The sequence below is a fragment of the Prorops nasuta genome, unplaced genomic scaffold (genome assembly GCF_024137725.1).
Source record: "Prorops nasuta isolate Cenicafe-Biocafe unplaced genomic scaffold, Cenicafe_Pnas_1.2 PNAS00025, whole genome shotgun sequence".
Lineage (NCBI taxonomy): Eukaryota > Metazoa > Arthropoda > Insecta > Hymenoptera > Bethylidae > Prorops > Prorops nasuta.
This window is the reverse complement of record NW_027116822.1, coordinates 955,588-980,769: the sequence shown is the minus strand read 5'-3', so window position 1 is coordinate 980,769 and position 25,182 is coordinate 955,588. Positions and strand designations below refer to the sequence as shown.

The following is a 25,182-nucleotide window of genomic DNA, read 5'->3' as shown; positions in this document are numbered from 1 at the left end:
CGAATAGCAAATATTTCCGACCATACACGACAAACTCTTTCCAAAACATCCGGATTATGGGACGGTCTGGTAATTTAGAAATACGCGAAACTCGATAAAAATTGGTTCCTCATTTGCGCAAGGCGCAGCTGCAAAAAGTCCTGGGGCAATTTGGCGGTCGTCGAGCCAGCGAGTCTGGGTCCAGCCCAGTCCAGCCTGGTCTTTGATAAATTAATTTGCACCGGAAATGGCTGACAGGGAAATGACGTAATTACGCGCTACCGAATAAGTCGGCGGGGTTCCTTCGTCTTTTGTTCACGGGACTTATCTCGCGAGGAATTCCAGCACGGATCCCCATAGATCCCGAAAATCACATCAATGATCCTAAACCATTCCAGTCCTCCTATTATCCCTAGACCTGTACAACTTCCATTCCATCTCCTCTGGCACACCCGTCGCGCCTCTAATTTCAGCTCTACCACAGTGAAATAATTTATCAGAGCATTTTCAAATCAATCACGAGAATTAATTGCAGTGAATTTTTGTACGAAACATAAGATGGTCGTGGAACAGTGTGGAATAAAATAAAGTGTGGAGGTAATAATTTGATTTCATTCGTTGTAGGATCTGGTGTTTGAGCGACGTGAAGGTGTCGAAAAGGTGGTCCAAAGATGGCAGAAGGGGGCAGTGTCTGTCTATAGTCAGGAGTAATGGAAGGGGGCGATCTCATTTCGAAACGTGAATGAGCTGGCGGCTACCTCAAACGAGTCTCTCTCTCTCTCTCTCTCTCTCTCTCTCTCTCTCTCTCCATACTCTTTCTTCTTATCTTTTCTTTCTTAATCCCCCTTCGCTCTCTGCGTCTCTCCCCTCTCCCATCCTTAATCGTCCTCGTCTTTTTTCATTCCTGACTCTTCCAAGTTTTTCCCGAACAACAATGGCCGGCATCAGGACGATCACGGCTCGGCTGGACTGGACTGTAACACAGGGAGCCGCCAGAGGAGCCGTCAGGATGATGCACCACCATCTATCCAGCGTCCAGCAGCTAATGACTAATCAAGCCACCAAGAAACCAGCACGTGGATCAGCACTTTTTCCCTCTCCCCCCTCCCCCCTGCATTTCTCTCGTTTACTTACCCACATAACCTATTAAAGTACCACATACTGTACCGATTTAAGCCAACGCGTCATTGGCCCTACGCAGCCACTGACCCAACATTCTATATATATATGTGTATACATACGCACACATATACACAGTCTTCCAATCTCGCTTAATTACAAGAAGAAGCGAACGAACGATCGTTATTCCTTCTACCTGGGAAACAAATATTGCTCGTCACTCGTGACGAAGCGACGAAGTGGAGATTAGAGTGCGTTACACATCTCGGTCGAAGTTAATTAAAACGATCAACGAGCGAGATCTCGTAAGATCATTTGTTTACCGATCTCGCGAGCGCGCGCGAGAGTTATCATCCGACTGGACAGGGGCCGCCTGGCCGGTCGTTCCAACCCCGCCGTGTCGGATCGGAATCAGCTACTGGACTTGACACGGCAAGAAATTCGAGCTGGTACTCAATTGCACGCGAAGAAACCTTAAGGAGATCTTCTCTCACAGGAGCACAGAGTCTATTTTCGTTTGGAAATCCGTTGTCAGCGATCGTACTTGTCTTTTTCCAGCGCTGGAAAAGGTATCAGTGCCGAGTTTAATTATAATAGAAAACTGGCCACGATAAGTGGTGTATAGTGGAAGCTGTGGCAAAGGAAGCCGGGGCCGTTGTGTGAAATCGAGCCCCACGCCCCCGATGACTAGGCGTCGAATGTGAATAGCCAAGTGAGGAATATCGTGTGCGGTAGTTGGGAAACAGAAGCTATCGGCTAGAGAGTTAATTACTCGGGATCCATTAAGGGTAGAGGCCTTGCAACACCTCACCGGGTTACCTGCCGCGCTAGCTAGTCGACGGGGTGTTTTTGTTTTAACCCAATTTAAACCACGATTCCCGGGGAGGCTGTCGTCGTTTCTCGGGATCTCCCGCGAAAAATTGTCCAGTCATCGACTCTTGATCGAGCCGACTCGTTTTCTTCATCGTCCTTTCCCCTCCTCCTCCTCCTCATCCATCTCCTCTTCTTCTTCTTTTTCTCCCAACGCCGCACCGCCGCCACTACCGTCTCTTTGCCGACGCCGCACGCTCTCCCCCCCTCATCCCCTTGCTTTATTCAATACTTACCTGCGTGCAACAATCTCCAACCAATTCCCAGTCGGTCGATATCGAGCCAGAAGAAATTCATTTCGCAAGAATCTCGTGATTTAAATCGAAAAAGTAATTATCGCTGAGGAAGAATGTTTTAATTCGATTTGAGCACCACTGAGCGGACAGTAGCAGGAAAGTTTAATTAATCACGCAGCTAGTCCCAGTTCATTCATACCTTAAAGAATCTGGAGTCCTCGCCTCGCGCGATCATCCGAGTGAGGAGAAGAGTAGGGTAGGGAAAGAGAGACTGGGATACGAGATAGAGAGAAAGGAAGAAAATGAACGAAGGCGGTGAATCTAAAAGAAGAGCAATGGAACCCGATTGAGTTGGAGGGGATAAAAATTGGAGCGCATTGTGAGCAGTGGCCTTTTTTCCCTTTAGGGATATTTTCATTTTCTCCGTTTTTTCCTCTCGTCTCTCTCTCTCTCTCTCTCTCTCTCTTTCCCAGCCACTAATGCTGGAAGCTTAATTAGCTTACCACCTACCTTCAGCTGGCTTTAACATATACTCGATTGGACCCTCTCGACACGAGAAACACCTGCATGCCTAACCTAGAATTTACACCTTGCGAGATCATTCGCGGGCCCTCGGCTCGATTAACAATCCAATCCAACGCCTCTTTGTTGCTTTATCGATTATTTTTAGGTTATGTTTCCTTACTTTTCTTTACTCACTTACCAAGAAGGTTTAGTGTAAACAGAAGTGCTAGCGAGACATTAGGGTGGAATGAATGGCGTTAGAGGCGTACGAAATCAGTAATCTCGGATTCCAAACCTAACCTAACTCGTGACTGGTTCGAGGCGATTGCGCGCACGAGCGCTAATGCCGCTCGTCGGGTGGCAAAAAGCCAAATATTGCGGCGATAAGTGCTCGGCCGAACGATCTAGCCAGGAAACAAAGGCGGAAATGACACCACCAGTCCAGGTTTCACTCGTTCCCGCTTTCTCAGAATAGTGTTTCTGCAGCTCCAACATGACGCGCATCTCGATTAGTCAGTGTCATCCCTGGTAAATTTTTGCATCAACGCCGTCTACAACCAGTTCGCTCTGACTGGTAGCTGGCTGCTTCTTCACTAGAGTCACTAGACACCGGAGACGTCCAGAGACTGGCCAAAAAGGGTTTGTTGTTGAACATGTACGAGCCAAAAAGGTTTGCTCCAGGGCTCGTGCACTGACTGTTTTTAGCCATCAACCGTTCGTCGTGCATGAAAATATAATTATAGGTATCCTATACAGCACACTTGACTAAAAGTTGTCTTATAGACATCTTTTAGACATCCAATTGATTATAATACATCTAAAAGATGTCTTTAAGTCACTTGGTGCTGTATGGGTACCTACCGAGCACAATTGCAAGGATAAATTATATCTCGTGTTTTAGGTTATGTGTTACGTGACTTTTTTCATTGGTCAACGCGAGAGGCGAGAAAAAGAGAAGTGGTGCGACGAAGAAAGACCGGAAAGGAAGAAGAAAAAAGTTGGGGCGCATTCACGAACACACGTACACACACAGGTGGGTGTCGTGGTCGGCGTCGTTTGTAACTCGAGAGCTGCGATTGCAAGAGAGCAGACCTCGTGTCCCCCAGGTCCCCCTTTGTGGGACCGACCTTGCCACCTCTCCCTACCCCTGCCGGTGTGCCACGAGTGTAATTATTTAGTTTCGCGTCCAGTCAGAAAATGTGATCGAAAAGTAATAGGCTGCTGTGTTTACACAAGCCTCTTCTGATATAGCAGAAGTCTCGCAGTCGAGTAAAAAGTGCATCGTGAACAAAAAAGCTTCTTATTTAGCTACGACGTTAGCTTAATCACTGTGGAAATAGAATTCCTGACTAAACCGCATGAAAAATTTGTTTAAACTCGCGTGTGTTTTATTGGAATATCGTTAGTGGTAATTTTCTGGCAATTATCGCTGTGAAAATTATGAAGTGTTTTGCTGGATTGAAGATGGTGGAGCGTGATAAAAATTTGACGGGGGATCATGAGTTACAGAGTCATGCTGCTGTTCGCTCGCAGTTGGCTTGCAACAACTCAGGGATGCCTGAGCTACTGCTCGAAATTAATCAGCACTACTCTATCACTTTTGACTTTTGGACAATTAATTCTTCACAGTTAACACTAGAATGTTTTTTGAATATGTTTCTCAGATGAACGGCTCGAGCATTTCGCAAGCTACTCCTGAAATTCTGCATTACCATTGGCCACCAGTTTTGCACTGTTGGCACTTGACGTTGAATGGGCCATGACCGTAATGCAACAGAACGACATTACTGGACTACGTTTACCTCGAGATTCTTCCACTGAGAAATTGCATCCAATTCCAGATGTACCAAGACAGTTGAGTCTGCAGTCGAGCGAGAAAAAACTCTTCCTACCACGAGGGTGATGAACCTCAGTTGCAATCAAGCAAATGAAACTTTTTTACGCAAAGATTGAAATTTTGGTTGCAGTCTGGTGGTCCAATATCGAGACAGCGGCTTTCACTGGCGAACGAAGCTTAAGGTAGCCATAAGAACACTCTCGCACTCTCGAGAGCAGTCCAATGGTAGGAAGTTAATAATTTCGGCTGCATTGGTCGATCAGGAGACGGGTTCCTCGAATTGATTTTGATGAGAGCGAATGAACACCCACGTGCTTTCGTCATGTTCGTGACAGAGTGAAATTTTCAATTGCAGAACGCCGCCGGTTGTACGAACCGCGGCTAATCCCGCAAATGGAGCGTGGAGGAAGCGAGCCATGGGGGTGTCGAAGAAGAGGCCGGTCGACAAATTAATCATCCTGGTCCCTGTTAATTGGCGCGCATGATTAAGCGGCGACTTAGCACGCCAGGTTGACTGCCGCCGGGCTCTACACTTGGCTACACAATTCTTGCTTGACCTAGTCCAATCAAAATGGAGTTGTTCGTCCAGCAGAAATTTAATTCGGACCCGAAGCGGATCGAGTCCTTCGCGCAGCCTCCCCCATGGGGCTATCGTCGATCCTCGAAAGAGTCCAGCCCGCAGTTTTCCTTTTGCATCTCGTGTATTCGGAGCACATCGCAAGATTGAACTCGTGTCTGGACGCATTCGAGCTGCGTGCCCGGACCAGTGGATTTCGAACGGACTGGTAGCAAAGCCAACGTTGGATGACACGTGCCGCGAGACTCTAAGATGCTAATGGCTCGTAACTGACCCACCGCAGTGCGCACCAATTTAAGGGACCATTTCCCGGCTTTGCCTCGCATCACAGCGTGTTTCGCCGCGATGACTTAGGGACCACACACGCTACACGGCATTATGACGCCAGTGCAGCTTATTGCTCTGCAGCCCCCAGACGCCACGTATCACTTTCCATTGCGGAAATTGCAAGATCATTGCGCTGTGTCCTTTCAGCAGGCAGAACGTCATACTCGCCGTAATGCGAATCCCGACTGATGTCGGATTTGGAAGTTGCGTCGATCTTCGTAAGGAAGGCTCGAGAGAGAAGCGGAGGATGATCGAACAGGGCGGTCGGGATGAATCTCGCGAGCTTTCTCGGGACGAAAATCCAATTTTACAAAAATATCTGCCTGGTAATGAGAAATAGTCGCTGACTCACTTAGCCGACAGTAAAAACTTGAAGGAGGCAAAAGCCGCTCTCTCGCGGCCGTTCTCTGGCGGAGAGCGTCCCACGCCCTCGGCCAATGAGAAAAATCAACCCCTACTCTCCCGCGACCCCCACTCTACTATTCTCACCTTCCTGTATCGTGATCTCCGCTCGTTTTCTTGCGCCATGGAATTCGTACGATCAGGAATTCTGCCTGATCAAGCAGCTTTTTGCCATGAAAACGGCTTCCTCGCGAAAAATTTTGTCCAACTCCAGTCCGCCGTTGGAAAAAATGCAAATGCAACCTTTTTCCTCCACTTTTGTGAATATTGCCTCGTGCATTATTACGAGGAGTTATACAAGCCAGTGCAGAGCCCAGTGACTACCTTTCGCCGCCAGTATACTATATATACGGTACGAAGGAAAGGAACAGGTTTGTAGGTTAGGCGTAAGACAGTAGCGCCGCGCGTTTCAGCGTGACGGACGCCATTGTCCGGCGCGTGAAACCAGCATATACATGTATACATATATAGATATAGATATACACAATATAGGTACAGCACTTTTGCGCGTGCACGCTGCACGCAAGTAAAGAGTCGGCTATATCGTGTATATATGGTTTCGTGAAAAGGGTTCGAACGCGTCCCTGCGAGGGCCGCGCTCGAGTGATAAATGTATCGAGAAAAAGAGAGGGAATGTAAAAATTAAAGCAACGCTGTGTGTCGTCGATAAAATTCTATTCTTTCTTCCCACCCTCCTCCTCCCCAACTTTTCCTCTTGCACTTCTAACGAATGGAAATCACGCATTTGTATATAATTAACGTTAGATTTCTAGGTTAGATTGTCGTTGAACCATGGATTTAAGAGAGTGACAAGTTGGCGAACACGAAGCAGACGGTGCCGAAGAAATATCGGGCTGACAAGTGGAATTCTTCGAGTGGTTACTATGGAGAGTGCGAAACGGTTCGCCAGCATATGACATCCGGATCGCAATGACCTCACCGAGGGGCACCGAGGTAGGTGCCGGAGCTAGCGGAATGCTCCTCATCATCCGGCCAGCAGGTTACCACGGTAGCCACGACGACTTCATTCAAGAACCAGATCAAGGAATTCTTTTCAGCGTCCTCCCCACCTTCGCTACCAACACCTAACTTACACGCTGAACTTTAATGAGATCGAGTTGCTCCAGCCGTGTGCGTCAGCCCTACCAATTTCTACGTGCATTGTCTGTCCCCTTTCATTCCACCAGACCAACTACAAATTTTTTGCCATCGATCCTCCGACTAAACGAAACTGGCTACCGTCCTTCCCCACGACCAATGTATACCACGCATACGTGCGTCTTCTCTCTCTCCCTCTCTCTCTCTCTCTCTCTCTCTCTCTCAAGCTACACTTTTCTAACCTCGCCGCGACGCAAATCGCATTTCCCTCATTAATCAACATGCAGATCGATTCGAAGGGGAGATTAAAAATTAGCATTGTTTAGCATTTCTCTGATTACCACTGAGGATTCTTACACCTCTCCGTTACGCACCACCCCCAACGACTTGTACCATACAATATAGACACCTGTACATTTACTTTGTATAAAAGAAAATATAATATACCGATAAATCTTCATTTTTCCAGCCATGATAAATTGTTCGATTTTTTTGCTACGCGTATGAATATAATTTGCGGTGGAATAGAGGAAGGAAATATTATAAATCGGTGAGAATCGAAGGGGAGAGGGGAGGGGGAGGAGGAGGCCTAACGATGTCGGTGAAAAAGAAGAGGCAGCGCGACGGGAGCAAAAGAAATGGCGAGCAATCTGCTCGCGGTGATTTCCGGGAACTCACAGTTAGCCAGGAAGAAAATTCGATTACTAGCTTCTGGGTCGATCGAGGCTTCTTGCCGAGAATTGCAAAACCACCGTCGCCGACGCGACGCGACGCGACTCTGCGCGACGGGACGGGGACTCTGACGCAACAGCTTCTGGCCTCTCCATTAAAATCGTGCACGCCAGTTCTCACCGATTCTGCAGCCCGACCTCGCTCCTATTCGATCCTGACCCGATTTCGTTACGCCTTCCTCTTCTTTCGACAGTTTCCATTCGGCTGTGTGTGTGTTGATTTCTTTTCTCTCTCCCCCCCCCCCCCCCCCCCTGCTGTAAGTGTGGTACCGACTATCAGTTTAATCCACAAATTTCTTCGGCTCTCCTACGGACCATCGAGGGGACACGCAGCAATTAATTTTTCTCCGCAAAGATTACACATGCTGTCTGCTTCGACCAATAAAATTTTCCATTCACTCGCGCTACGAAGATTGGTTTCAGGGATTTCACTGCTACATCCACGAGTCTTCGGACGAAATCACGAGGCTCGAAGAGGTCTGCCTCGAGCTCGACAAGAAAGAATAAAGGAAGAAGCTGCTGAAGAAAGTGGCGGATCCGCGAAATCTCGATAAGCCACGCCCCCCTCTCTTCGTCCCATCAACCACCCTGTAGCCTCGACGTTCCCACACGAAACTATTCGAGATCCGGCACGTAACTCAACTAGCAATCCTACATTGTTTCCAGCTTGACAAGAAAAATCTGCAAGAGAATTAGCCGAGGAGAACGTCTATATTTTTCGCATTCTTCATTTATTTTTCTCGCTGCAAGGTAACCCGTTGCAAACGATCCTCGCGAACCTTCTCTCCACTCCGATTCGCCTTATCACGTATTTCTCACGCTCTTAACGTGACTGCAAAATCCTCGACAGTATATATATATATATATATATAGCAATTATTCTATAATAATATTTTCTGACTTTTCTGGGAGCGAGTTTTTTTTTTATTATCTGACGTTTGGTTGAAAAAACTTTTTTAGGGGAAGGGGAGGGGGGGGGGGGGAGAGGAGGGGGAAGAGTACGCAGTTCGAGGAAAAATGACGCAAAAAGTGAGGAAAAATCGAGGGAGGCTCGTGCTGGCCACGTACATTCGACAAAAATGGTCGTAAAGTTTAAAAAAAAGGCTTGTTCAGGTAAGCTGTTTTTTCTGGTGGGGGAGGCTGCAAATTTTCCACCGAAAAGGGCTGCTGGCCCTTTTTTGCCATCCACTACTCGCGCCCAAGTCTGACCAACAATGTGGATTATGGTCGATGATGACGAATATTTATGAGTTTACGATCTTATGAGTTTATGGCCTCATGAGACATTCTCTCTCTCTCTCTCTCTCTCCTTTTTGGGTACACGCGAAGGACACCGGTGCCATTTCCGACTGGCTAAAAGCCAACTCAAAGCTCCAACCTCCATCTCTACTCGGAAATGGCTACCACGGTTGCGCAAATTCAAGCCAATTGGCAGAGTACCACGAGTAATATTTTACAAAAATACAGAATATGCTTGTAAAAAAATATATCGAGGTAAAAATACAAAGAGAAACATTTGACAAAAAGAGACTGAATAAATTTTGTTATAATAGTGCCTCGGTGAATTTTACAGAACTAATTATTGTTTCATTTGAATGAAAATTATAATAAATTCGTCGATGATGTATATAATCGAGGGATTTTGTGTATATATAATTTTAACGAAGGAGACAAAGTTGCGCAGGTCGAGTTGGAAGGTGTTAAGGGTTAAATGAGCTGTGAACTGGTTGAGTAAGTGGAAGGTGTTAGGCTGGGCGTCTGTGCTAATAAGTCAAATTCGAGCGATCCACATCTTGGCGTCGTATATCAGGCATTATGAGTTTACTGCCAGCAGCTCGTATAGCCATCATGTACTCCATCGTCCTTCCTCGCGTATTCCTTTGAAGGACAATGACTCCCTAACTCAGAGATTTATGATTTTGCCTGAATTTCTTAGCTAGCCTGCACAGCAGTCTTCTGCCCATCTTGCCATGTCCTCATGCAGCTCTACCTGCATCGGCTGCTTGCCTCTTCGACTTTCGTCTTACATCGACGTCGAGTCGCAAGGAGCTCGCTTAAATACGTCGCTCTCTGTAGGAGGACCATCCTTGGGACTTTGCTCAATCAATATAAGATTCTCACGAAGCCTTCTCTTAAACACTCATTACTCTTTGTTTTTCATTTTAATTACTAAAACATTATATTTCTTCAGCTTCACGTTTTATGTTTATACTGAGTGGTTGTTTGTAGCTTTGGTACGATCTATCAATTAGAATAGTGCAAATTATTCAAAGAAAAAACTTTATATGCACTTTTTAAAAATATTTTTGTTTGAAGAAGTTGATAGAATTTAAAAATTGTTTAATTCGAGGCTTGATATTGGTTGGAGGATTATTTAGGCAAATTTTTATCAATGCCGCGTATATACCAATTAATGAAAGTCAAGTAAAATGTGTAACTCTATATATACTTATACAAAAAAGTCACTTAATAAGTAACTAAACTTACCTGTAAATATATATTTTCATATTCTTTACGCGTTGGTAATCAGCAGGTTTCTCTACCTATACGGTTTATCGACAATAATTTTTAACCTTCGATAATTATTTTATTAAAATATGAATTTAAAAATTTCTTAGAATCGATCCTTTCACTGCCACTCGCAAACAAATATAAAATAAAGAATGGAAGTAAGTTTTATAAGACAAATTAGTGCAGCGAAGAGAGTCGTTTAGAAATATATTAATAGTCTTTTTTTTTTAGTAAATATTTGGGAGAAGAGAGGAAGTGTTTGGAGTTGAAAATAAAGAGATTCGTGGAAGACAGTAATAATTGTGGAATAAAAGGAAGCTGCGTAAATCGAATTTTCACCCTTGCTCCTGTTTGTACGCGTATCCTCGGAGAGAATGCTCTTTGCCGGACAAAAGGATCTCACTGGAACCTTGCGAGGAGTTGATTTTTTGCGTCCAAACAACTTGAGCAAAGCGGGATCCTTGGGCAGCTTGGGCAAGCCTGGGCAGCCTGGGCTACCTATTCCAAGGTGTCTGAATGCCACTCTGACGAGGACGTTGACAGATTCACAACGGTTGGGCAGCGGGGGTCCATGCCAAAAGTCTAAATGTTGTCGGTCGTATGTTCAGTCATGCTTTGCAACGGAGAAATCTCAAAAATGCCCAACCGCCTTCAGCTTCCAACTTGATTCGAGCGACGCAAAACTTGGCCATTCTCGTCGAAGGAAATCACTTGTCAATTACCATGAAGAAGGCGACCTATACAGTACAATTGACTAAAAGACGTCTAAAAGATGTCTATAAGACACTTGATGCTATATGGGGAGCTATAGCAGTAATTCGAGCAACCAATCTCTCAAAGCATCAGCTGCAGTTATATATATCGAAGTCCTGCACGACATTAAACGAATCCCAGACAAGGTTCACGCGTCAAAACGGATGATAAGCGCAGCTAGGCAACGCTTCATTCGAGATGCCACAGGAAAATTTCTTTCTTCGCTCGAACGTTGTTGCTTGGCAATTTTCCGGAACCGAAAGCAACGAGTCAAGCCGAAAAACTAGTCAATGGAACGCGATTTTAATGAGAATCTTCCTCCGAACCGATCCACACGTTCCCGAAACCTTGATTTCTCTGTTTCTGGTCTGCAGTGCTGTAAAAATTTGCTTAACTTTTCACTGAGAATCTATGATCGGCGTAGCAACGGGAATGATGAAGAAGAAGAGGAAGAGGAAGTTGGAAGGAGTAGAGAGGCCTGTATTATTATTTATGGAGAAAAGTTCATTAGAGAAAAGCCGAAGGGACTCTCTCCCTCTGTATATATAATAGCCGTACACAGTCTGGACCACAAATCAGTGGTTTATTCAAAGAAAGAAAATAGCAACCACAAGCACTGAGCGTCGAGAGACCGCAAATTCTGCGATTGGCCGAGGTCGGTAGGGGTGGGAAAAGTTTGGATGATTTACGATTGGCATCGAACCGCATCCTCATGTTGATCCATTATGGCCACCGGATATTTATGATCCTTATTTATACGCGGAAGAGAAAAAGCTGCGAAAAAGGAAGGATGGCTGTATGGATATGCTCAAAAGGGGTGGATTATTTACGGCGTAACGGTCTCTCGACTCTCAGCTTCTTGTCTTGGATCGCAGGTAGGCGTTTCGGCCAGCCGAGAGTGTCATTTGCATGTATTTGCACGCCTACGTCGCGTCAAAATACCACATCCCCGAAAGTCACGAGAGAGCCATCCGTCAAATCTTTAAACCCCTTAAATTTAACGAGAGGATCCACTGACGTCATCGCTCTGGCAAAATATCCAATCGCAATAATTATTGCGACGCCACTGTACCAGCTTCTTCACCACTTTTTCGCCTTCTTATCTACCAGAAATTCTGATAATCTACCAGTTTGAGTGTCGAGACCTCGTAAATCACGAGAGTCTTCGTCTTATCTGTCCTGGTAATATACACCATGTTCGGAGAACACCATCCTTATCTCTATACTGAACATATTCTCGGAACGTCCTCGGGATGTCCCGAGGTTTACTCGAGCTATTGGGAAGGAAATATCCAAAATGATAAATTAATTTTATTAAACATTTGAAATAACAGAATGTACTATATATATGTATATATATAGACAGAGAAGAAAGAAATGATTATTAAACATAAAGAGGAAATTGCGAGTTTGTAGTGCAGCTGGAAGAAAGGGAGGATATAAGAGTGAGAGACGTCCTTGAGGAAGCGATCGAGGCAAGAAGTTGCCGTCGGCGAATGCGGTAGTCCGTACTCGCTACCAACTGGCGAGGACACTGCCGGGGTCCGCAACTCCGCAAGTTCCTCCTGAGCAGCATGAAGACATTAGCGAGTTTGTTTTGTCCTCCCAGCGTGGGTGCCAAGAAAGGAGCCTCTCTTCCAGGCCGGAACCAAATGCCGTACGCTGGCTGAAGCTCCTCAGGGATAATGCGTGTCGTAGTTGGAGCCTCTGTTTGGCCATTCTTCCGCGCCGAAATACCCGAAACGCACAAACAGCGCGATAATAAACATTGATGAAGTCGCATCAGTGGTCCCCTGGTCCTACCGCTCTACGTTAAGGGGTGAGGGGGAGAGGTGGGCGACAATAGACCAAACCGTCGCTCGCATTTCACGGAACGAATTTCGCGAGTCTCTCTCTCTCTCTCCTGCAGAGTCCTCGGACTTATTTACTGCAAAACTCACGGCGTGCGTGAAAAATCTCTCGCTCGCCTGGTAAATAAATAATGGACTTCCGAGCAATCGACCCTACATTTTTTCTACCTCCCTCTTCTTCGTTCATGACTCTGGCATTTTAGTCATGATGAAGTGACAGAAATTGCGTAATATACGTGTAAACTTTATTTCTTGGTACTGGATGCTTATATCCTTCTTCTTCTTCGACAGTCGAAGAGGTTATAGCGATGCACTCAACAATTCAGAGAAACTTGTGTGGTCAATATTCGAATTTTGTCTCGTAACTTAATAATTTATAAATAAATAACGAGTACCAATGAGCAATCGACACTAAACGTGTATTTTCCTTACCTTATTTCTTCGTTCTTCTATAACCAAAGATAACGCTCGGTGGTACCATAGACAGCAGCCAGTCATTCTTCTTGTTCTTGTTCTTGCTCCTCCCGAAGAATCGACAAGTTTACCGTGATCGAAGCAACAGTCGAGAGAGATTCGGTTGGCTGATCTTGCGTCATTGGCTTTTGTCTCGTATCCTGTGTGCAGTGTCATTTCCTCAACGAGTGACGCTACATCGGAAATGGAAAGGATCCATTGCCAATGGGCAATCGCGCGTAAACGTTATATTTACACATTTTGCCAATTTTTAATCTTCCGTTGTAGAATTGGGGTCTGTATAATAAATTCGGATAATGTTAATACGAGAATAATCGTTAGAGAGTTGGGGGGGGGGGGGGGGGGTTAAGAGATACACGAGCGAGGATGAAAAGAAGCTGTTGGGTCCGAGGAAAGCATATCCGGATCCGGATCTTTGGACGGACGCACGAACGCACGGTGTCAGGTTGTAAAAGCGCGGTAATAAAATTGTGGAAGTACGAGAGTATAGTCGTAGCAGGCGCGTTACGCCCAGAGAGGCGTTTCTCTCGAGGGCTCGAAGCTCCGAGGATTGGCTAGGAACAGGTTCTCGATCGAAGCCAGTCAGGCCTCCGTAGAACGCGCACAACGTTCCCAGAGATCACACTTTTTCTCCCCTCCCCCGACTCCCGTAGGTCGTAAGTTTGTCAGTCCGGTGGAGATTTTGCTGGGAGTGGCCAATACTCGCTTACCCGTAGATCTCCGGACTCTGCAAGGTTCAGTCGGGATCCAAAAGCCGATCTGAAAACACCTCAGTTCGATCGGCCGATCTCCTATCGCGTTCGACCACCTCAAACATCCTCCTGCTATTATTATTATTGTTCCGTTTCTTGTTTACCTCATCCACTTTTCGCTCTCTCCTTCCTCGGCCTCTGATCAAGTGATACCGGAATTGCCTTGAGACGAAGGACGTCGAAAGTTTGGCGAACGCTGCACCGATCGAGAGAAACTTACCAATTTTTGAAGATTTGTGACGTGAAGTGTAATTGCGAGGAAATCACAAGTTTTCTATCAGGAAGCATAATTCCTGAAACCACCGGAAGTCCTGCGATGACGGTGACCACTAATTTCTCGATGATGCGGCCATATTTCACTGGATACCCTTTGCAAGGTACGATCGAGCCTGTGTCGATTTTTTGTGAGAGTCCTGTACGTAGCAGTCGTTGACTCCTGGAAATCCTTCAGGATCTTCACTTGATATATAACGTTACCTGGACCAAGAAGACCGGAACATTACCATTAATGACCGTCATAAATTACGAAATATCTTTTCCTCGCAAGTTCCGTCGGCAAAGGAACTTGCTGCAATAGTCTCTTTTTTTCCTTATTTTTTACAAAGAACCACTCTGTTTCTTTAATAAAATTTTTCTTCGAACTTTCCTTCTCGTAAATCTCTCTCTCTCTCTCTCTCTTTCTCTCTCTCTGGATGACGCGTTAATTCGATCTTCAACGATGTCGCTCAATTTCCTATTTTCGATGGAATAAAATCATGATTAACAGGAATTTGTATCTGATAATAATTTTTTTCTTACGTTACATAATTCATGGAGTATACATTTCTATTCCATTTATATTTCTGTCATATTTTGGGTATTTCTTCCCGGTTGAAATCGAGCGTGTAATCGCGTCCAGTTTGTCCATTGTCACCGGAGAGTAGCGGAAAATTCGAGTGCCGACGGCCGGCCACCCCGAGGATATTCCTTTTCCCATTGAGCAGCTATATATACATTTCAGGAAAAATTCTCTTCGAGTTTCATTCCCCGGAGAAAAATGAAGCTCAAGTTCAGCGAACGGCGCAGAATCGATTAGAGGCGCGGCGGGCGTTTGTTGCAAAGTGGATTTCATTGCGCTTTTGCAATCGGTTAATTATTCGACCGGAAGTGGATCGCGCGATCTGCATCGTTGTATAATTGGCCAGCGCGAAAAAGTAATGGGAGCGACAAGAAGCGGTATCGCTGCTAAGTGACCGAGACCACTTGGCGGATTGCAAAGAAAAAAAAGGCAACAATTGATATTACACGCGTAACACTCGTGTTTTTTCGTTGCTCTTGAAAGGCGCATAACTATCGTTACGCAAGCGTCGTCGGATCTCATGCGCAATCCGTCGGTCTCTTTTTTACACCAGCCATGCTTTTTGCCACCCACGCGATTCATTCTGCTCCCAAAGAAAGCATTTCGAAAAATGTTGCAAGAAAAAATGTAAAAATCCTCTTCCGCATATTTCGCAACGGGCAAATAATAACAAATAAAAACGTAATTTAGTGTATTAGATAAATAATAGCTCTGTTACATAGTAACGCTCCAAGTCTCGTTCAATTCTTTAGGTTTCCTAGCAGCACTCGTTCTATTCCCTGCACAGAAAGTATTTAGAAAAATACATATTGCTCGAAGTTTCTCATTCGATTAATCGAGTTTCTTTGCATTTAATTTGATTCCCTAAAAAAGCAACGGAAAGAAAGAATCCTTTAAAAAGGAAAAATAAAAAATCGTATTCCACGTATTTCGTATATAAGAGGGGAATCATTATGGAAAGAAAGTAAAAATGGAATTTAGTGGGAATGAGAGAGAAATACATATTTCTCCATTGCATGATATCGTTTGATGTTATTTTTTGATTATTTTCTACGAGCAATCGTAAAATTAAATAACAGAGAAGTATATAGCCGCGTCGTAAAGATTCCTGACCAGTCGTACTTATCGCTGGCATGTGTGACTCCTGTTCTCTCCTGTGTTATACCTTATCCAAAGCGAACGCGATAAATCCTGGCGTTTTATAGCTCTCGTTCAATAACCGGTCACTTCCGGTTATCACGAAAAGCACTCGTAAATGAATTTCATGATTTTCATGGCGAATGCCTTTTAGTCACAGCTCTGAATTAATGTTTTTTTCAGCAGACCTCGGATCGATTCCTGGCCAGGGCAAAATGAATCAATTGGGTGGTCTTTTCATAAATGGCAGGCCCTTGCCCAATCACACTAGATTGAAAATCGTAGAGATGGCAGCGGCTGGAGTGAGGCCCTGCGTCATCTCCAGGTAATCATTGATCGATTGGCAATTAGTACCACTATACATATATATATATATATATATATATATATATATATATTATTTATAATTTATCAAAAGAAATAATAGACCGTTCTATTTACAGACAATTGAAGGTGTCGCACGGTTGCGTGTCGAAGATTCTGAACCGGTACCAAGAAACCGGAAGTATAAGACCTGGTATAATCGGTGGTAGCAAGCCTCGCGTGGCGACTCCAGAGGTCGAAGCAAGAATCGAGGAGTACAAACGGGACAATCCAGGTATATTTTCGTGGGAGATACGGGATCGACTGATCAAGGAGGGAATCTGTGACCGAACCAGTGCACCAAGCGTTTCCGCTATTTCGCGCCTTCTCAGAGGCCGCGATCCTGAAGACGAGAGCAAAATGGGCGATGGTAAATTTTGCTTCTCTTACGTCTCCTCAAACTAACCAAAGTCTCTCCTTTATTAGTATAAATAAAACCCTCTGCGTTGATTTTTCTCAAATTATTAATTACCGAGTAAAATCTGTAAATAATTAATAAAACGACAGATAAACGCATCGCAATATTCCAGCGAGGTTTTCCTTACATTCCAAACGAAAGGAATGACTCCAAACAAAATTAGCTTCTGCACTAACACTAACAAATATATCTAATAATTAAAAATAAGGATTTATCGGACAGCCATCTAGCAAAGGCAGTAGTTGAAGAGATAAAATGAAAAGTGCGAGTCATCAAAGTTTTTGCAGGATTTTCCTAGCATTTCCCAAACGACCTTGTCGAGGACCACCGGCATAACCTTAAGCGGAGTGGAAACGGTGAATGAATAAATTAAATGGGCCCGCGTATAAATCAGTAGCGCGTTTCTCGGTCTAGGAAATTACCGGTTGCGCGGCCGGTAGGCAGAGGCAGACGCAAAGAGCTGGGACTCTCTAATTTTCTCGCCGCCTCGCTATGGTGCAAGGCGATAGGCCCACGTGTACAACACACCGCGATTTACGCGTGTTTGTCCGTTTTTCTACGCGCCTCCAAAGCATCTCTATATCGATCATCCACCTATTTTAGTCCACTAGAAATTACACGCTTATCGTCGTGCCACGTATTTTTAAACCCTCCTCACTTTTCATCTCCGCGGCAAAATTTTCCATCGCGTATACGCTTATCGTTTATCACGAGGTCCTCCATATTGGATAAGAAGGTTGAAAGGAAGTTTGAATTAAATTCCAGGTGAAAAAGAGTGGAAACCGAGGAGTTTTTCTGGACGCGAAGCGTGAATCGATCGTGAGAGAGTAGCTATATATATATATATATATATATATAGTGACGAAACAATCGCGACGCATCATTTGTGGCTGCGCTTGTAGAGTGTGGCTATTGCATTCTGCGTTTTGACAAGACAAATGAAATATACACGGAGGCCGGCAGTCGGTCCTGAGATCATTTGAAGTTTGCCGGCCGGCGAAGATGAAAGGGCCCTCGGGGCAGGGGAGGGGGAAAAGCCTGTAAGTCGATCGTTCCGGGCGCCCCTTACGGAAAAAAAAAATTCTCCCGAGAGAGACAGAGAGAGACCAGCAAGAATAATACGGTGGCTGAGGGGGGGGGGGGAGGGGTGAGAAACAGAAAGGAACACCGGCTATCAAACGCCCGGAAAAAATTCCAATCAATTAATTTACCAACAAATTTGGACACTCTTTTTATTCATCATCGACACCCCATCGAGCTCGTATGCAGGGACGCCGAGAAAAATGGAGAAAAATTTCCGGATCAACGTTAAACGCTACTCTGGCCGCTTAATAATTTCAGAGTTAAAACCTGATATTATGAGTGCACGGCTTCTGCGGGAACACAGGGCACACTGCGCGTATAAGCTGCGCGAGTCGATAAATTGTATATAGGCTCTTATACACGAAGTAGAAATTAAATGGAAAAATTGTTTTTTAAATAATTCGCTGGTTTTCGGATCCTCGGAGCTTATAATGGTTGCGACGATATAAAGGGAGGGGGGTAGACGTCGGAGGAGAAAAAAAAGGTCATCCGGGAATAGAGCCGTGACGAATATGCATCAACTCGAGCGAATCCGTTCCGCGGCGTCTCGACGTCAGGCGTCGTCGGCCGATTAGTCGCGCGCCGACACTGTCAAAAGCTTCGGGTATCCGGCAAAAAATCCTCCATCCAGCCCAAAGATCGTTCCATCTACTATATATCTACTGGGAAAGTGACAAAGTCAAAACAATTCTTATGGTGGTAGTAGACGATTTTCAGGGAATATTCGCGCTATTGGTGACTGGCCAAAGATGAATTTGTCTTCATCTATTATTTCACAGTGTGGAAGAACGCGCGCGCGTGATTATCCCGTGTAAACAGCCGAGAAAAAATTGTAGCAGGTCGAAGGAGCTTAGGAGTGGGGGTACTGTTTAGTGAAAACAATGACGAGGATCAAAGGTCGCGGGTTTTGCTGGCGCAAACAAGTTGATCGGAGACCGAGTGTGAAATAACCAGCGGAGTCCAAACACGCGCGCGGTCCCTTTTGATGGTAGCTCGCTCGCTGGGCCGCACCGATGCATGGTGCACGGTACACAAAACAGGCCGTAAACCACTTCCCAACACACATCGAACCACCAGCCGACAACCACGCCGAGCCTCGCGCGCACGTGTGCCTTACCCTCGTAAAGATGCGCGCGCGCGTGTTCAGGTGACACGAGAAAGGGAATTAATAACTATTAAATACGATCTCCCATAACACCGAGACCTTAAGCCTCGTTTGCATGACTTATAACCAGAAACACCAATATCATTAAGCCCCAGGACTTATTACGGATTACAGAATTTATATTTGGTATAAGTGTGGTAGTGCGCTCGATGAATAAATTAACTCGATTTCTTTGGTTGCAGTGAAGACCAGTTCCGGTTCCGATTGCGAGAGCGAGCCAGGAATCCCGCTGAAGAGGAAACAGCGTCGTAGTAGAACCACCTTCACGGCTCATCAATTGGACGAATTGGAGAGGGCGTTCGAGAGGACTCAGTATCCAGATATTTACACCAGAGAGGAATTAGCTCAAAGGACCAAGTTGACCGAGGCGAGGATCCAGGTTTGGTTCAGTAACAGGAGGGCTAGATTGAGGAAACAACTGTCATCGACCACTTCCGGTGGTTACGTTGGATCCGTAGCTTATCCAACTGCCTCGTACGTTCTGCATCCACCAGCGGCACCCCATCTCCACGCCGCTTCTACCGTTTCACCGAGTCATCCTCATCCTCATCCGCACGGCCAGACTCTCCCCGACGCTGCATTCTCTTCCAGTCAAGGTGATTTTCTTTTCTTCTCTCTCTCTTTCTCTCTCTCTCTATACTGTATATATATACTGGAAAAAGAAACATTGTTATTATTATAGTTAGGGTGAAAAGTATAGAACGACAGGTGGCTATACTTATTAGGCCAACCAGTCTCTATTGTAGGAAATTGAAGGTTGGTAGACTAGAGTCGTATCGACTTGATTTTGGCTCAGTCATTTTTCGTTAGTTTCGAGCCCGAGACCCTGCTTCTGCACTTGACGCACCGGTCTCTTTCAAATACTATTGTCTCGTCATTTACGCAATATCCGCTCTGGCGAAGTAACTCTGCCTATACAGTACACTTGACTAAAAGTTCTCTTATAGACATTTGTTAGTTATCCAATTGACTGAAAGACGGGTAAAGGATATCTATAAGTCACTTGGTGCTATAGCAAGGAGAGGATTATTGGGAATATATCGAAGTATTAATTGTCCATTGTTTTCCATCAGTTCCAGAATTATACTCGTCTCACCACGCGATGTCGCATCAGTTGGCCAGCAGTGATTCTTCGAGATTGGCTTCCTCCGTGACTCCAACTCCAACTTACAGTCTGCCAACGTCGGTTACTTATCCCAGCTCGCTGCTGCCGCCTACGTCATCGACGACGACGACTCATATGAGTCATCAGATTTCGCCGGTAACGTCAGGATCGGGTTATCAGCAACCCACTGGTCACTCGATTGCTCTACCACCTACACCGAACTCCTTGGTGACCATGATGGGTCCGAATTCTGGTAATTCGAATCCGGCATCGGAGCAACTGGCATCTTCGGATTTACCAATCAGCTCGGTATCGCCGGCTCATCAGCATCAGCAGGCTAGTCAGGGTAACACCTCGCCAACCTGGCACACTACGATCACGGCTAGTGGCAGAGTTGGCCTTCCGAGCCCACCGTCCACTCTGCAACAAACCCACTACGGCACCCTCTCCCATCAGGCCTTCGCCAGCCACTATACTGCCCAGGGATTCCAGCAACCACCACCCAGAGCAGCTCTGCACCAACCTTTCTATAACTGGTAATGAGCTTCGTGGACTCGAGCTGAATCTCGGACTGAATGGTCGATCCTCCACTCTTCAGGGTGGCCCGATGAATCATCGATTTGCTTATTTTCAAGCCAGTAGTTATAATTAAGAGGAGCTCGGTCGTGTGTCGACGTTATCGTCACGAGCTACCAAATGCGAAACGCGGATGGATTGATCCAGTGAATAGGACTATCTTTCTAAGGCATCTTTGTAAATATAGAAATTGAAGCCGGCAGATTGCGGGCGACTGCCTTATTATTATTAAGATTATTAGAGTAATTGAGCTACGAGTTCTCTATCCTTGTATATAAAAGCCATAGATGCATAAAAGTCTCGACATTTTTTTAGTATATGGGAACCTTATTAACTTTTATAGCCGATGCATGTATATCTCTTTGGTTGACGGGTCTTTTCTTAGTTCGTAACGTCTAGCTCTCGTAATTAAACCAAATATTTTCTTGTACTTTGTACATATACACTTTATTAGTAGCACCATTCTTGAGTTTTAAAAATTCCTAGATTAATTCCTATCAACGATTCGCGGTATCGATTCGTCATGGAGGTTTAACCAATAAAGACATAAGTATAACAATTAGGTATACTCGTGCATGTATATTTTCCATGGATTTGTATAATATTGTAGCTTGATACGTATGAATTAATAAAGAAATTCTGAAACAAACAAGATGATCAGCATCTCCCGTTGAAAGTAGCAGTAGGAAGGAATGCTTTAGAAAATATATAGGTATTAAAAGTTCCAACACCCATGAGAGTTAATAAAAACAACGTAGCCGATATATTTGCATTGCGTTCTTTGTTCGTACAATAGAATCCACGAAAGTTTTATACAATTATTGTTCTATGCTGCGGTAAATTCGAGAGTCAATAATTACAAAGTGGTGAATCGAAGCTGCTTCTTATAGTTCAGGATACGCCGAGATGGCGCTGATCCCTGGGTACTTGACCGACGAAAGATAATTTGCTCAATGCGCGCGTGCGCGTGTTTCTGTGTGAAAATACGTGTATATAATATTCTCTCTCTCTCTCTCTCAGAGCTCTCCCCGACAGTCGATAAATCACTATAAACCGTATTCGTCGTGGGTAAACGCTGCTCGAGGTGTTTTATGAGGGATAATACAGAAGTGAAGCAGAGAAATGCATGTCAGCATAGTGAAAATATGTAATAAACATAAATTTATGCAATATATGAAAACCTATAGATACATAACACGACTTTGCCATTTTCCACCTATCACCATCACCGCCGCCATGTATGCTCGATAGCCAATGATTTATACATATCACAGAGTTGCCGATTAAATAAGGGATAATGCGAGAGATATTCATACATGATTAAATCCGGATATAAATTTTACCAGTAATTCTAAAGATCGTTACGAATAAAATATTGCTTTAAACGTGGTGGCTACGTGATGAGAGAATGGAGGGGGTGGAGATGGCACAGAAATCTTTCAATCTCGCACTCTCCTACCGACGAATCTTTCTCTTACGTGTTACAAACCAGTGCGCTCACTGTCTAGTCGTACACAAGTCAAAGATCATTTCATATATTTACATAACAATTATTGTAATTTGAAAAAAGAATGGGGGGGGGGGGGAATTGTCTATCGCAGGTAGAACCACTTTTAATATTAGAACAAAAAGCGTGATCACATAGAGTGACGTTGGATATCCCTAGGGTGATTCTCGCGGAGAGAATTCCAAGCTCACACTGTCCAATTGCGTCTCGTCGCACAGCCTTTCCAAGGCGAATTTACAGTCAAAGCAAAAATTCTCTCCTTCCATATAGATCTCACTGCCACTCCAGAAGTGAAAGAACAACGCACCTGTATCGAGACTCGGTCTCGCGCTTAGGAGTTTTGCCTCGAGTTACAATAAGTTTTGAGCGATCAACGATGAAGCTGAAATGAATTTCGGGGGTACGCTCGATATTCGTGCGAGCCGCGTGTAAATTATAGAACAAGTTTCTCTCATCTTTCCCCAATATACATAGATTTCGACATTCGCCTCGGATATGATTGATTTCAAAGGCGTACACTGCTGCCCAAGCGAGAAGCCATACTTTCTTAATTGTGCAACAGCGGTAATCGTGCACTTTTTTTTTGCTTTTTTTTTCATTTCAGCTGTGCGTTTCTTCGCGTACATACGTCGACATTCCTTATTTAACAAGAATAAACACTTACAAAAGATCTTGTCGGTTACGATCAGTCGGAAGAAAAACACTTATTCGTCCACTAATCGATACTCCTCCCTATGATAACGCAGAACGCTTCCCCTTTCCCTCCCAGTTCGCATATGCACTATACCTTCATCTTGCTACGTGATATTTTCATAAAGGCGCGCGACTCGTTGCACGCTTTCAAAAAAGAAGTCATAAAAAGTACGATAAGTACATCGAATGATTAACCACTATACTATTTATTGTTGCACGGTAAAAGAATGCGTTAAAAAGAAACAACGTGATGGACCAAATTGTTCTTCATTGCGATTGGGGTGGAAACGAAAGTCGATAAGCCGGCGCTACGGCTGACGCAATTCGAGCGCCACCACACCCGTTGATTGGCTATCGATCCGTCAGTCGGTTCGGTGTATCTAGGGTGCAAAGTTACACGTGTGCTGCGTGTGCTATATTTAAGTAACGTAACAATTCTCGCCCGTGATCCAAGTCCTCCTCCTGTCATCCAACACAACATCTACTCGCCTCTGGCTCAACACCATCTTTATAATCAAGTTAATCTTTTAAAATCGAATGTATCATCATTATAGACTAGAATACTGAGCAAGAAATTAATAGAAAGCCGTTCGATAATTCTCGACTGATTTTCAACGATTCATTGAACTATACTAGCGCGAGCATAATTAACTAATTATCATGGCTATCTAGTGTCGTTAGATTACAAAATTGCAAACGAATACCCCTTTTCATTGGTGTTCCATCAAAATTCATCGATCGTAAACCAGCGATGGGTTTTTGCGGTAAAACCAAATCTTGGGATGAGAGTGATCGGAGCGGGGACCAATGCATGAAGAAGAGCGATAATAATTCGAAATATTGTGTAAAAATTGTACCTTTTTTTAATATGTATATTTTTATACGTTATTGCGTAGGCATTATACCGTCGGTATTTGTTCTTGGCTCCCTTAGTGTAACGTTCGCTTCGTTCCTACTTATAGACAACTCGTAATTAATAAGAATTCTAATGATAAGAGCAATAATTGCTTACATCCGCTGCGTTACCTCGCGTAACAAGGACACCGCATTTTATACAATACAATAGACTTGCTTCGCTAACTTTCCGAACGCCAACGCCACTATCCTAATTTTCCAATCAATGCCATTTCTCTCTCTCTCTCTCTCTCTCTCCCTTCCGAAAAGAACTTTGATTGTTCGTTGATTCGATGTGATTCGTCAAACTCGCTCACGAGTCAGTATACGTAGAGGGGTGAGTGAACGCTGATCTAGCTTCGTAGAAAAATTTACGGAAGAAACGTCGGGCCCCAATTTCGGCTCGATCGTCCCCGGTGATTGGGAAATTACGACGCAGGGTCGTTCGCTATTCGGAAGGGCCGAGTATCGATCGTAATCAATACGATGTCAATGATATGACCGAATGCTTGCCGATTAGCCTCGTGCCGTTTTTCCCACATTCGACAGAGCCTCGGGTAACTCTTAGCGCGAACGAGCATAATTTCACAAGAGCTCCGCGCTAAGCGGTCCCCGTACCTCTGGATCTGGGATACAAAATTACGAAAGCCTATCGGGCACGAGATATCGAATCGACCAAACGGCAAGCGCGTCCTACGATGTCTTGTTCGACGTTAAAAAGAAGCCCGTTCGATAACGGGCCGATGCACAGCCTTTACAACCAAGAGGATGAAATGCGAAAGACGACGCAGCATCATCATCATCGAGACGCCGTACATGACTCATCCTCTTACACCAAAGAAAAAAAAAACCAAAAAGCCCCGAGGTTCGACCAAAAGGCCGAAGCAAAATTTAAGCTCCCATCTTATTCGCCCCTGAGTCAACCCGTCGAGCCGCCATTGTCCCCTTTCGTATTTCAGCTACTCTCGGGTACTAGATCTGGAACCGGTGGAGCACCTCGGCGAGCCTTAACTTCCGTTGTCCTGGTCCAGCTCGTCCAGGGACTCCAACCTGGCGATGGGAGCCTCGTTGATCGTAAACTCCCAGGACATATCCTCGCTGGTCTGTCGGGAGCTCTCTTGACGCTGGCTCGTCGTCGCCTCTTGAATCGGCAGTTTGCTACTGGTGGCGCCACTAGACGCATCGCTACCGCTACCGGCGCGGTGATTCCCCCCCGGCTCTTGACTCCTGGAGTCGCCGCTACGCGGCCTCTGAGTCGCTCCTCGATCGGGCAGAGAAACCACGCAACTCCAGGGGTCGTCCGCTTCGGGTTCCGATCGCTTGTTGAAAGAACTGTACCTAAAAGGAAAAATGTGTTTTTTTGGTGGAAAACGAGGAAGCAAC

The 25,182-nt window shown here is 45.0% G+C and overlaps 2 protein-coding genes across 14 annotated transcripts in view; one reads left to right on the top strand and one right to left on the bottom strand.

The window, feature by feature from the left end:
• Window positions 1-14,023: 14,023 nt before the first annotated feature.
• Window positions 14,024-21,748, top strand: LOC136782294 (protein gooseberry-like). Its single transcript, XM_066741628.1, has 5 exons — window positions 14,024-14,397; window positions 16,182-16,320; window positions 16,439-16,728; window positions 19,207-19,620; window positions 20,098-21,748. Exons 1-5 carry the CDS (start codon window positions 14,337-14,339, stop codon window positions 20,667-20,669), a joined length of 1,476 nt encoding a protein of 491 aa, XP_066597725.1. The 5' UTR covers window positions 14,024-14,336; the 3' UTR covers window positions 20,670-21,748.
• The window catches only part of sei (seizure), a 61,460-nt gene continuing 57,717 nt past the window's right edge, over window positions 21,440-25,182 (bottom strand). For all 13 annotated transcript variants that reach the window (XM_066741614.1, XM_066741617.1, XM_066741619.1 and 10 more), the window contains one exon: window positions 21,440-25,137. In XM_066741614.1, the coding sequence (XP_066597711.1) occupies window positions 24,807-25,137 (331 nt within the window). In that variant the 3' untranslated portion in view covers window positions 21,440-24,806. The remainder of the gene's footprint in view (window positions 25,138-25,182) is intronic.